Below are 14,290 nucleotides of genomic sequence, written 5' to 3'. Positions count from 1 at the left end.
TTTACCTAATAAAAATGTGTTAATGAAATTGACCAATTAGTGCTTAAACGTGTTTGGATTGTTTATTTTCTCAGAAGGATCCTTGTTGAATCCTCCAATCACATTCGTTCATCGTATATCGTGCGGTCAGAAATCGTTATAGTTTTTTTTTTATTTAAAATTGAATATGAACAGTATTTGACAAAAACTAACTGCACGATATACAATGAACATATATAATTAAATAATTCTAGAATTCTCACAAAGAGAATCCGTCAGATCCTCTCTTTTTACTGTCGATACCTTCAAGACTGAGACTGAGCATGTGAGACTGAATTGGAAAGCGAACTCTTTGCATAATGACGGGAAACCTAGCACGTGGGACGGTGGACGCATAGCTGTTGTGCTCTGTAACTCGCCACGTGTACTGTCTGTTGATGTCTATAATTTTACTCCTGCCGCCCAAACAAAATTAAATAAAAAATGATCATGTTTATGTGTGTCTTTTTGGTTAAACTGAAATTAATCAGCTTGATCACAAATCTTAATTATGGTTGATATCTTGCTCATATATGTTTAGCAAATTTTCAGAATCCAGGAAAAAAATTAAAACAAGCAAACCACGTGATTAGATGTGTATATCATGAAACATGTCTCTTTTAATTACATATTTTATCTCCCTTAATTTTCACTAAAAGCGAATTTAAATTAAATTATTATGACTAATTCATTAAGAAGTTTAACAAAGTTGGAGCCATGAAGGGAACAAGATGGTCTTAGGCCCCTCCTGACACTTTTTCCACACATAAAAGTTTAGTGTTGTACTTATGATTTTCAAAGTTTTTCGAAGGCTCGGTTCAGGCCCCCAATCCAGCGTTTTTACTTTAATTTCTTTCATCGAGTTTGATTTGAGGTTGGTAGCTCATGTGGAATTTAGGCTATCCGTTGCTTGTGAGCTTTGGTAAGGACTTTGGTCCGAGTATCAATGAACGGAGAGAGGAAGAAAATCAAAGATGATTGAGATTTAGGTTTAAGAAAGAGGATGATGATGATAATACCATACCAGAACCCAAACAAGTTGATCGGTTGCTCATTGAGGCTCTGTCATTGAGGCTCAATCCACTCTTCTACCTTTAATGTAAATAATACAGTATGTAATAAAAAATAAAGAAATATAATTGCTTGTCCAAATTAAGTTTATGGATGTCGATCATCGATCAACCTGGTAAAGCAAAAGCTTCGGAGTGACCGACATTGCTGATAAGGCTCCACGTAAGACCATGCATGGACCATGGTGGCGTGGAATGCACTTCCCGCTGTGGGTCTCCTGCTTTAAACTTTACACATGGAGCCGCGTATTTGTTAATGATTGTCATATACACACGTTTTAATTAATTAAAAGAATTTAAGAAAGTTAACAACTACAAGTCAGGATGGCCGAGTGGTCTAAGGCGCCAGACTCAAGTTCTGGTCTTCGAGAGAGGGCGTGGGTTCAAATCCCACTTCTGACAAACGTATTTTTTTGATAGTTTTATTTTCCTTTGAATAATTTTTTGCTTCAACTCAGTGCCTTTGAGAATTCAGCGGCCTCACAGACATAATTCATAAGAAATTGTGACTTTATTTTTTAAGTTATCCATGAATTACACGAAAGCTTAGAAGACTGGTAATTAAATTGGGTATCTGGAACGTCAACAAAGCAAAGTACATTGCATGCATGCATGTGGTGCTTTTGGTGCGATGACTTGCTAGCCATATACTGCTTTTGCCTACATGGATTGACGTGGGAGCTTTGGTTGTAGAGATATGTAGCATTGCAGCTCAAAAGAGTACTTTTCTTGTTGAATTTAGCAGCCGGGTTTAGCATTTAATACAAACTCATGTGTAAGACTCTCTCTTCCCACGATCTTGTATTAGTGGTTGAGAGCACCACAATGACAATGAAATTGTTCAATCTCTCTCCACATGTCAAAACATAATGTACATTAAATATGTAAATCGCACTTAGAGCCGGGATGTTAGCATTACAAACGATTAATCACTCAATAAGCATAGTTATATAGTCGCTTAAAACATATCGCGTATATGGGTAATCCAAAACCCTAGCACACCAAATTTTCTGCTTTTTAAAAGAAATGAATAAATAAAAATTGGTGGTTTTGAGACTTTTGACCATCATGCATGCCAAAGTGCAGAAGGTACGATAGCTTAGCTAGGTTATAAAGTTGGCGGTGGAGGGAACTCTGCATAATACGTATGATGATGACATGCAACTGATGCGAGTGGAATGTCGACGCTGCATGTTCAAAAGGTGCCCGCGCTCCCTGGAACGTCCCATGTGGAATTGCAGCATGTGCAAAAATTGACAGCATCAGAAAGTTCTTCCCTTATCTTAATTAGACCCCTTTAATTTTGGGATGACCATGGAAGCACTGCAACAGGAACTAACTGTTAGGCTGTTAGCTAGGCGATGACTGTTTAGTTTCTACTTTTAAGCAACTTGCACACATTTGCAACGGTGGTCCAATGAAAGGAGATCAGATCGATATCTGTTGATCGAAACCGCGATACGAAAATATGTTTCTCTAATTTCTTTCCCCCTTGTTTCTGACTTTTAGATTGTTGATCAGACATTGTGTACTGTTGTAGAGGATATAAATCTAGCAGATAGGGTATCTTTTTTGGTAAATTACTTTTTCTCTCTTCTTTTTACTTTAATTGTGCACAAATGGCTGATGTATACGGACCCTCCCTAACTATAAAAGTGATTTTATTAATCTAAAGTAAAAGTATTACTGATGGGTGCATATTTTTATCATATATTTCCTTTGGAGTTTGTATATATGAAGGGGTTAAATGCACTAATTTATATTGTTTTAATTTATAAGCATTCAATACGGGAGTTACGTGAAAAAGAAGTGAAAAATAGAGATTTCAAGTGTCTACAGTAATTGCAGTGGAACAAAAGGCTAACTAGCTGCGCGAAGACATGTGCATTACAACAAGGAGATGAAACCGAGCAGTTTTGGAATCAAATAGAGATGGGAATGATAATCAATGGAATTTAGGAGAGAACTTAATTTCTAGTTTTTATTATTTCCGTTTATTTTTCATTTTCTTTAATAAGGACTTCAAGACTATTAGTGATAGGATTTTAGTGGCGTTTTAATTGGATTTCAATTAGCCTTTAATACCCTTGGCGTGGGTTTTATAATAAGGAGATCCATTCTCCTTGTGAAAAGTCAGCTACAAAAACAAAACCAAAAATCATCTATTCTACATAGGGGGCTGCAGCAAGGAAGGCCAAGAGGAAGAGCTACTTTGGAGTTTTTCTTTACTAGGGCTATGATGTAGCCTAATCATGAATACTTAATTGCCTTGTGGCATTGTTATATTATCATGTTTTTCTTCTTTATTGAGTATCTTTTGCTATTTGTAAAGCACTTGATTTTTATTTAGATGCTTATCACCATTTAGGTTTAAATTAGGTTGATTTGATGCAAGTTAGAGTAGATGCCATACTCAACTTAGGTTTAGCTTCTTGCAATTGATACAGTAAACACCTATTTGTAGATGCCATACAATTAGGGTTTATGTGATTTTCCAACAATTTCCATAGAGCTTAATGGGTTCTTACTTGTTTAAATCCATCTATATGCCATAGAGGGTTAACATGTAAGGATACATTTGATGTAACCAAATGTCATGGCCATCGAATAATTTAGGGAAAATCGATCAACAATATTATGGAACTACTTGAACATAACATATTAAGAGAATTAAGTAGGATTGGTTACAGTGAATTCGGATGCCTTAGGTTTTCTTTTCTTATATTTTAATCTTATTATTTTATGCATTTTATTTTTGAAGTTGTATTTTATTTTAGTTTAATTCAAATTGTATCTATTTTTTATTTATTTATTTATTAAAGCTCCTCAACTATAATTTGTGTCAATTTAATTAGTAAGACTTTGAGAATCAATTCGATCTACGTCAGACGATATCGGTGCTTATATGCTATACAATCATCCAATTCGTATACTTGCGAGCACTAAAATTCGAGACTTAATGAGTTTAATTTTGATTATCTAATTTATGCAACAATTACATTGAAAGGAAAGATCGACTTGTAAGTTGTAATAAGGGGCAGCTGACAAAGTGATGGCATGGAATGCAGGTGCCATGCAATTTAACCTTTATATCAATAGTAAAACAAGCTGCTCGTTAGGTATTGAACTCGTTATTCATAAAAGTCGAACTTAAAAACACTATATACCATTATACCGTAGTGCTAGGAACATCCTTTTTTTTTTTCTCTTTCCCTAAATATAGGGAGTTTTAACGAAAAGTCCGCGGTATTGTTCACTTTAATGAAAAACCACATTTTTACACTAAAAAGTTAAGCTTAGTACTATTCACTTTACCCTTTATTTTATCCTTATTATTAAAACTCAAAGTTTTCAAGCTCTTTTTATTAGTTTTCCTTTAAATATACGTATAAATACCAATTCGGAGTTTCAAAAGAATGAGGTTAGGATCGGAAGCTGATTTGAGTAAAATGCAGTTTGTCTGAGTTGTGTGTTTGGCCCAACACACATACACTTTGCATATAATTTTGCTTCATTCGGCCAGATGGGCTTAGCTCTGCAGACTTTCTATAAAAGCTCATTTGGATGGACTTATCGGTTTAACAAACAAGAAAAACTCAAAAGGAAAAAGATTGAAAGAAGAGTTTTTGTTGGTTGAAAACTTTGTAAAGTCCAATAACTTATGGATAACGCAGTTCGGCGTTTAGAATATGCAACTAGTATTGCTTGGCATGATCCAAACAAAAGAATCTGCAACTAGCAATTTTATATATTTTATTAAAAATTTGTCTGAGCGATTAAGTTTGACAAAAAGTTTGTATACAGTGGAGATTCACTTATTTCTGGCTTGATAATTAACTCACACACCAAAAAAAAAAAAAAAAAAAAGTAATTTCCTTTCCAACAAAGGATTATAGGTCAAAAATGGAGGCAAGTTTCACATTCAGATCATTATCCAGAGTGCCCTTTAATATAGTTATTTTTTGTCTGTTAATTATATATGTACATACACATATTCAGGCGGCAACATATATATATATATATATTATGTATGTATGTATATATCATATTCTTTGAATTTCAGGTTGTATTTGTTTTTATTGGCGAAAATGATGCCCCAACGAATCCCTATATAATATATATATATATATATATATATATATATGAAAGCTTTTAGTTTGTTCATATATATGCATATACAGTCGAGTCATTTATGTAAACATAAGGATAGAAAACTAATGCAGGAGGTAGTAGTTAAGTAGAAGATTAGTTTTGTGTGAGTCAAGTTGACAAGACAAAAGTGTGGCTGCACTGCACTTTGGTCCAACATCTCATTCATCATGACTCGGATTTCAATTAGCGGTAATCATCCTTCTTCAAATTTCATTAAATAAACAATAATACAAAGAAATTATTAAGAATAATTTTGACAAGCAAGCAACTTTAAGGGTTTGCCAACTTGAAAACAAAGGAATAATTTTAACAAGCAAGCATCTTGAAGTGTTTGCCAACTTCAAAACAAAGTTTCGCGGCTGCATTTTGACTAAATCAGTAGTAGTGGATTCGGTGGGCTGTCGCAGCCCCAACAAGAAGTAGTACAGCTTGATTGGACATAAAGCTTCACTGTTCATTAAGCGATATATATATATATATATAGTGACCTACATCTTTATATTGATTGTTTCGTATCATGTATTGATCATATGACGATCTTAATTCTATTTTTGAGCCAAAAATATAAAAATACTAAATTTTACATGACCATTACGTGATCACAAAACGATAAATTCACTATCATATCCCGCTCCAAATATACCTGTTATGAAACTGGTCGTTCATGAACATATATGTTATATACATAAGCCAATTTGGACACATGCCAAAAATTCTTGACCCGAGCCAGAAAATAACTAAAGGGGCGCACACGCACACCAGAGTGGAAGGAATATACGGCGCTCCACATCTCTCATGAGTTATATATACATAATTTATATGATTAAAAATTTAATAAAATAAGATCAATAAAATGAAGAGTTAGAAATATTATTGTGTGGTGTGGTGTGGTGGTAGCGTAGATAAGGTAGGCCAAGCCAGCCAATGAACCATCGTCCGTATGACGGAAGCTCCATGCGCATGCAGCAGCCGCAGCAGCACCACCAAATGAAGGACGTGCGCTACTTGATTCTTGACACCGACCTCCATTGGCCACTTCGAAACCTCAAACAGTCACCACCCACCACATGTATAATCTTAACCTTGTCATTGTTTGCTTACACACTTGACACTTACAGCGATCAAATGAGCCACACTTTACAAAAAGTGAATTTGTATAAATAGACATTTGTTACAATTCAATCCACAAATTTTATTCCAAAAAATCTTTAACACATATACGACATCTGTTGTACGAGGTCAATTTATGTTTGTTATACGACATCGTCGAGAATTCTATAATTTACTTGTATGTGCGATGCATCGATGCATTAGTAAGACAGCTAAATTTACGTTTGACAATCTCGATTTAGCATTGAAACAAGTTCTTCTTAATTGGTTTTGTGATATATTTTGATTATGATGAGAAAGTAAGTCCATAGGTATATTGGGACGCAATCAATAACGCAATCACCAAACCTTTGTTTCTAAGGATTATGATAACATGAAATAATTAAAAGAAAGAATAACCATGGATGACGCAAATGTGTCATAATGTCAACATAAGTTAGTTAGGGTTTATTACCGATGATAGGGTCATTGCAAACTCTAACATAATTAGTTTAGCCATCATGTGCACTCACAGTCTCCAAATTATAATTATGAATACATGTCTGTGAAAATGTAAAGTGTGATGATTGATAGAGAGAGACTGCGAAAATCACTTCTCAAACTTTAATATTAAACACGAAGAAAGTGAATGATTAAGGTCATCTCATGCATAACCATCCACATATTTGAATAATCAAACTTCAAAAAGCTTTATTATTTACATTATCCTCATCCCATCATTGCTGCATATAATGTCCAATTTAAATGATACAAAAGTATATACAAAATGCTGAGTGACAAAGTGACATCAAATGGAAATAATACAAGCTTAGCAAAAACAAAAACTTCATTATCTTAGAAACAAATTATGCAGTTTACAATATATAAATTATATATTGTATATTTTACATATGATGTGTATCACTACATTCCCCACAACAAACAAAAATGAATTTCGACCCTCCATTTAATATAAAGAATTGGATGACGAAAAACAATAAAAAAAAATTTCAAATGAGCCGCAATAATTTTTCCATATATAATCCCTAATTTCTAATCTAATTACCTAATAATCCAATAATCTAATCTAACCTCTGCCAATTGGATTTTAGAAGCTGACAGGTGGGTGGGGAGAAATTTTTTATTGTAATCAGAATATGGATAGTACACCACGTGTTTTAATATAAGTGGTGAAATTTTTTATTTTTTAAGTTATTAACTTTTTAACACACATATCTCACCATTTGTATAGCGACATGTGATGTACTATCTTGTATTCCGATCACATTGAAAAATCTCTCGTAGGCTGGCTTTTCCCATCACATGACTCTATTCCACGTAACCATGGCCATCCATGTGGGTCCACCTACCAAAATTCACATGGCCAGAAAAGGAAGGAAGATGATCCTCTCCTGAGTTCAAGATAGGGATCTTCTTGACCGATCTATCTAGACCTTTCAAATTTAATCTATCGGTTGCAATTATTATAATTTTTCAAAAATCCCCTATTTAGAACCGTTGAATTAAATTTTGAACGGTCCAGATAGATCGATCATCAGGAGGATCTCAGGATGAGGACCCTCTTTCGAAAAGAAAAATGTTGAAGGGTCCACCATCCTAAATTGGGGCCATGTTATTGAATCACATGGGCCCAACCAACAGCGACTCAGTTAGAACAAGAGCTGCCATAGCAAAGCGATGACGCCGACCGTACCCATTACACGTGGTTCGAACGTGTGAATGGACGCGGCCGAAAATGAATCGTATGAGCCGCCTTCGTACTCCATTGTGTTGTTTATCTCTTGCGGCAAGGTTGAGGTGGTTGTCGACGGCGGTGTGGTTGTCGGCTGCGGCTGTGTGTTGTCCTGTGACGCTTTCTGGCTGTAAAATTGCACAATATTCAGAGTCAGTACAATTACCGTTACAAAAATAAATACCATGAAAAATGTAAATTATGGACCAATGCAAAAATAATGTGACGAGTTTTGGAGTGTGTGTTGAGTTTTAATTAATTAAGAAGGGGAATCGGATCTGCGTTTTGCTCCGGCATCGGAGACCGCATGTGGAATTCTAAATGGGAGGATCATTTTTTTGAGGATCCGAGGAATTCCGTGATCGTGATCGTTCATTATATATCGTGCGATCATTTTTTGTTAGATACTTTTTATATTTAATTTTAAATTTTAAATTTAAAATGATTTCTAACTTTACAATGTACAGTGAACGATCACGATCACATAATCTTTCGGATCCCTTTTCCTTCTAAATGGACCAGCCTGGAATTCTATAAGTGCACCACTCCACCACTTTATTTGAAAAGACCGTTTCGACCTTCATTTGTTTAATCTATTTGGTGGCAGACACAAATTCATAAATTAGTATTCTGTACTAATGCTAAGGAAACTCTTCGTAGATTCTCTACTACCTTATATTTTTTTTAATACAACATTTTATAATATTGATATTGAATTTGACGTTAAAATAAAAGGTGGTAGAGTTCATATACCATCTTGAAAGAATGCCCGTAGCATTTCTCGACAAACAAATTTTAAGATTGGTTTTGACTTTTTCAATTGAATCATGCTTGAAAAAATCAAGAGAAAGACTTCCATGAAACATGCATGCAGCGGTGATAATATATTTAGTTAGTCAGTTAAAATGCATGATAATGTGTAATATATTTAGCCGTCCGTTTGTTAGCCCCCATCACTGATAATGACTTGTGACCTTTCGGATATTCCGTTGAGTTAAACCGACGTAACGGAAAAAACCTAGCACCAGGAAGTAAATGAGTGAAAAATTTTCACCCCTAACGGCTTCATACGAAGCTAATCGGGAGGACGAAACTACCCTTATAACGGTCGAAAAAGGAGGGAAGCAGAACGTAAAGGATAATTCCGTAAATTTACCTGGTGCTAGGCGATGGGCAGAAGATGATGGTGTAGTCGCCACCGGCGCATGTGAAGGTGCTGGTCTTGTCGTCGTAAGCGTAACTGTATGCTTTCGGGCACGCGCTCTTGAAAATCTGAGAGTATTGAGAGGGCTTGCAAGTGTCGGGTGAACCGTAGGCGCCGCTGCAACAGTACTGCGGCTGAGCGAACGCCTCGCACGCGCTCTTGCACGCGACTGCTTCACCTCCGTCGGCACTGGTGACCTTGAGATCGGAAGGGCAGATGGTGTTGAGGTCGGTAACGCAGCCGGTGTTCGTACAGTTGGTCCCAGTGCCGCCATTGGGGACGACCAGCATTGGGAGGTTGTACCCGTCCACGAGGCTGACGTCGAAGAAATCAAGCCCGCCGGAGCCGTCGAGTGTGAATTCAGCTAGAGTGGCGGGCGGGGTGGCTCCGTTGCCTGAGCATTCTAATTTTCCTGAGCCGCAATCGGCGGTGAGGCAGGAGAATTTGCCGGCAGAGTCGTGGGAGCAGAGGGTTCGGCCCCAGAAGCGGCCGCCCCACGAGGCTGCGGCGGAGATAGTTTTCGTTTCGCCCTTTGCGAGGGCGAAGCCGGTGGTCGGAAGAGGTGAGACGCCGGCGTTGGTGAGAATGCCCGGCCACACTGTGTAGTCGCACTTGTTCTCCATTGTGAATGTCCTTGAAACAACACCTGCACGTTAATAAAACAGGGCAAAATTAGTACACAAATTAACAAAATTGGACCCAGAATTATAACAAAGCTGGGAATTTAATTGGGATTAGAGATTATTACCTGATGTTTGTAGCCCCAGGATGGTTAACAGAGAAATTAACAATGATGGCAGTCGAGCCATGGATTCAAAGCTGGGATTTGGAGAGAGAGAACAGAGGAAAGGGTGTGTGGGATTTTCTGAAAAGTTGGCTGGGCAGAGAATTTATAGAAGAAAAGGCAAGAGGAAGAGGTGAAAGCTTTTTCCTTTGCGTCTTCCATTCCACGTTGCGTTAGGAAACTTTTTCACTTTTTACGTTGCGTTAGGGTGATACAATGAAAAGGGCAGGTCTTTCTCTCAAGTAAAACAGAGGGTAACTAATCCAACTGATTTGATTCATGGTTTATTTTGGCACACTTTTCTCAACGGACAAACATTTTTCTAACTTCTTTTATTTCCTTTTCTTCTGATAAAGCGATTGTTACGTTTCTGGTTTTTCATTCCCACTTCTTCTTTAATTTATGTCCATTAATTTTCTTTTGATTTTTTTTTTCGCTTAAAAAGGGAGATCAGCCGGTGGTTTCACCACGACAGTCCACCTTCTTGGAGATCCGGAATACTCACAAAGGCATTTCAGTCTCTTTTAGCCAGCATCATGTGATTCACCAATACTAAGAATTAAACATATTACTTGATGCATGAAATGTGGGCTTGTAATTTGTCTCAAACAACTGGACCACTCTGAGATGGTTATTTTTTTTAATTTATTGAATGTAAAAGAGAGGAAAGAATGGAAGAGTTCGAGAAAACTAAAGCTTATGGTTTAGATTTTAATACTAGTACACAAGATAATATGGATCAAGGAAAGTGAATTTTAGGTAACAGGCAGGTGTGATGAACTCTATTGATATGTCAATTTTATTGCTATTAATTTCATAGGTTGTTCTACCATACTCTTTTACTAGAATTTCTTAGGCTCGTACAACGATAAAACTTATGCAACATGGAAAATAATCCGTGACGAGTAAGATGAAGACATTTTGATAGGTAACAAACTGACACTAGTACAATATGGCTAGTACAATGGCAATACAGTATTAAAAAATCTACACAAAATGTTCATTTGCATCAAATCAACCGCAAAATTCTTCATATAACTAGTAAATTTTCACTTTCTATCCATGTTGCACATCACGTGAGTTACGTGATATGAAAGATAATCAAATGCAGAATTCTTGCATTTATTCATTAGTCACGCTCCAAACAGATAAAAAGATTATATAACTGGAATATGAAACATTAGTCAATAATTAGATCTTGGTAGATCCCCGTTTTACCTTCTAGAATCTCATGATTACCAACATAAGATGGCTACAAAACAAAATATTACAGTGTTTTTTTACTTATAGAATCTCATGATTATTGATTAGCAACATATAGCCTCTGAAATTTTCATTTCAAACGTACACGATGATTTCCCTGATTTTGGTAAAACATAGTATTGTGTAAACGCATTGTATCGTATTCGTATGAAAGATTTTTTTCAGTATGTCTAAAATACGAAACAGAACACCACATGATATTATACAATTATAGAAACACTTGAAAGGAATTTTCTGCAATTGTATGACAACACACATTATCCAACCCATATTTCGAGCACGTTGAAAAAATCTCTCGTATGTTGATGGAAATTGAAGTTTGTCAAGAGAGAGCGACTGCCACGAGAAGAAGTAGCAGCCTCATCGGGCAGAGTCAAATACATGAAACCTGGGCAGTTGGCAATCGGAGAATCGCTGCAGACAGTCGTTTCTGGCTAGCTTTTTATTTAATTAACGCATGTTTCTTCTGGTTCCCGCACTTGGGAAATAAACTTTGAGCGTAGGACCGGTACTGGGTTAATTCATAAGGATAATTAAGGTCAACATTGTCTCACCAAAATACCTCTTCCAGGTTGACGATCTGTCTGTTATATTTATAACAATTGGACCAACGGCGTCGATTTGCAAGAAAGAGACGCATTAAAGGGTTAGCTTTAACTTCCCTTAGACTGTTCTACAAAACGAGAAATTTTTCATTATGATCAGAATACGAGAAGTGCATTAGTGTTTTTATTTAAGTAATGGAAAATTTTACTTTTTTAAGTTATTAACTTTTTAACACTCATATCTCACTATTTATATAATAACACGTGATGTACCACCTCTTGTATTGATCACATTGAAAAATCTCTCATACCAAACCTATATATAAAATAAAAATAAAAATAATATATATATATATAATCGTTGAACTATCACAATAATTTTGGAAGAATTAGATACTATTCCCCAGAAAATATCTTACAAGAAAGCAACTGCATGCTCAGATTCATTAGTTTTTGTTGATCATTTTACTCATAATCTCAATGATTTTTTCAGTTAAAATGGTTCCTGAGATTAATATAACTCCTATTTAATTTTTGACAAAGAAAATCGAGAGAATGGTGCTTAAGTTTATCCATCGTAAATTATTGTAGTCATTCTATGAGAAATCTGTTAATATTCTCGTGAAGTGAAAGGGTTAGTTTGACAAAAGGGTGATGCAGCTGATGCTGTCCACACATTCATCTTAATTTTCGGTTGTCAGATCGAATGAACTAAAGAAAATTAAAGAACAAAAATTAATAAGTGTTGTGTGAGAGGTAAAAATACATGTGTGGATAGCACGACTCTTGGCAAAAATACCCTTAAAAAGATAGTAATGTGGTTGTTTAAGTGATAATTTAATGAGAATATTGACAGATTTATAACGAAATAACCAAAAGATTTACAGCGGACAAACTCAATAATCACTTTTAATGATTTTCATTATCAGAAACTAAAGTGATAAGGTATGTCAATATCTAAGATCATTTTGACTAAAAAACGTAAGCTGAATTAAAATGATTAAAACCATTAATCACCATCAGAGCCATTAGCCACCTTAGACCGAAACAGTTGAAGAAGGTCAGTCATATACGGTAGTTGGTGGTACAAGGCTATCATTGGCTGGTCGTGTTTAGGTTTTACAAACCTTCGACTTATTGCCATGGTGTCAACCTCAGTCAAGGCAGCCATTATTCAACGCCGGAGACGGGAGAAGACGAAACACTTCGGGTTTTAAGTGTCGAATTAAATTAATCGATCGATTTATTAATTTAAATTATCCTTTTAATTAAGCTTCCCTACCTTGATTCTTGATTAATTTTGTCTTATTTCCTTATGCATTTCCGCTCATCGACTCTAATTTGATGTTAAAAGTGTTGCAGAATTAATAATGTTTCATCTAGGCAAAAAATTAACTAAATCTGAAATATCCATCAACATATTATTAATTAAATACATAAGCCACGTTTTTTAATTCAACACTAAATTTATTAATGATGTCAAAATGTTCAAAAAGGAAGATTTCATCGAAATCACTTCAAAACTAAAATTGGAGAATAAATTGTTTACACGACTTCATGCATTATGACAACCTTTCAAACTAATGGCGCATTATCATATAACAAAAATAAATACACAAACAATACATTATTAATTTGAAATACCGTGAAAATTACATCAAGTAAGCCTCTCTCCTCTAAAACTGGCGTATACTCTAATGCTATGGCATGGTTTGACATGCTTTAACGTATCTGTTGTCTAAAGCAGTCTCATTAAATGATTCACTAGGGGTGGATGCTCCCAAGTGCTAACTGCCAAATCCCCATATCAGGGTGGTCCAATTAACAGGAATTTTATCCAACTCCCCATATGGTGGTGGTCCAATTAACAGGAGATTTTCAGTGCCATCGAAACATAAATACATACAAAGTACTATTCCCTTTTAACGAAAAATCACATTTATATTTTTCTCTGGTATTATTCACTATACCTTTAAAATGGTTTTTCATTAAGAGGAAAGTTTTTTTTAAATTTTTATTAGTTTTTCTTATATAACAATATGTATCGTATCGTCATCCCGTGTTTTCGGTATATTGAAATTTTTTTCCCATCCATGCCCAATTGCCCATATCGAGGAGATTAAGGACCACAACTCTAATTTCATCAAAAAGCAGCCCTCATTTATTGTTATGAAAAAAAAGTAGCTACCAATACAGCTAATATCCGACAGATCCTTTCCTTGTAAACAGGAAGTTTCCTGACGATATTTTCTCCGACCTAATAAAATATCTTCTTTTGCGCTTATCACAACAGAAAAATATCTCCTCTTGCCTTTCTACAAGAGCACGAAGATTTACAGTGTGCAACCCAAGTTCCGGTAAAACTCAGTCGACATGAATACGTATGTGATTCAGGTGATGCGGAAAAAATAT

The 14,290-nt window shown here is 35.5% G+C and overlaps 1 protein-coding gene and 1 non-coding gene across 3 annotated transcripts; one reads left to right on the top strand and one right to left on the bottom strand.

Moving 5' to 3' along the window:
• The first annotated feature begins 1,406 nt into the window (after positions 1–1,406).
• On the top strand, positions 1,407–1,490 carry TRNAL-CAA. The gene has a single exon. It is a non-coding gene; the product is annotated as a tRNA-Leu (tRNA).
• Positions 1,491–7,158: 5,668 nt separating this feature from the next.
• Positions 7,159–10,219, bottom strand: LOC125479300 (pathogenesis-related thaumatin-like protein 3.5). 2 transcript variants are annotated; one of them, XM_048588470.1, is made up of 4 exons: positions 10,035–10,219; positions 9,239–9,932; positions 9,057–9,100; positions 7,159–8,210 (listed from the first exon to the last, which is right to left on the bottom strand). In XM_048588470.1, exons 1-4 carry the CDS (start codon positions 10,093–10,095, stop codon positions 8,125–8,127), a joined length of 885 nt encoding a protein of 294 aa, XP_048444427.1. In that variant the 5' UTR covers positions 10,096–10,219; the 3' UTR covers positions 7,159–8,124. The 2 variants fall into 2 exon arrangements, with proteins under 2 accessions (XP_048444427.1, XP_048444426.1); XM_048588469.1 differs by lacking the exon at positions 9,057–9,100 and having other exon boundaries at positions 10,035–10,195.
• Positions 10,220–14,290: the final 4,071 nt, after the last annotated feature.

This window comes from the organism of the source record quoted next, unplaced genomic scaffold (genome assembly GCF_019419815.1).
Source record: "Pyrus x bretschneideri cultivar Hongxiangsu unplaced genomic scaffold, Pyrus_bretschneideri_v1 Contig28, whole genome shotgun sequence".
In the NCBI taxonomy this organism is placed as follows: domain Eukaryota; kingdom Viridiplantae; phylum Streptophyta; class Magnoliopsida; order Rosales; family Rosaceae; genus Pyrus; species Pyrus x bretschneideri.
Note: the sequence above shows the minus strand (reverse complement) of the source record. Positions and strands in the feature narration are given on the sequence as shown.

Excerpts from the sequence above, each read along its gene's own strand:
- LOC125479300 (XM_048588469.1), bottom strand. The coding sequence starts at position 10,095 with ATGGCTCGACTGCCATCATTGTTAATTTCTCTGTTAACCATCCTGGGG. Across the intron at positions 9,933-10,034 it reads CCTGGGGCTACAAACATCAG|GTGTTGTTTCAAGGACATTC; the intron begins GTAATAATCTCT and ends ATTAACGTGCAG. Across the intron at positions 8,211-9,238 it reads TGCCCATCGCCTAGCACCAG|CCAGAAAGCGTCACAGGACA; the intron begins GTAAATTTACGG and ends GCAATTTTACAG.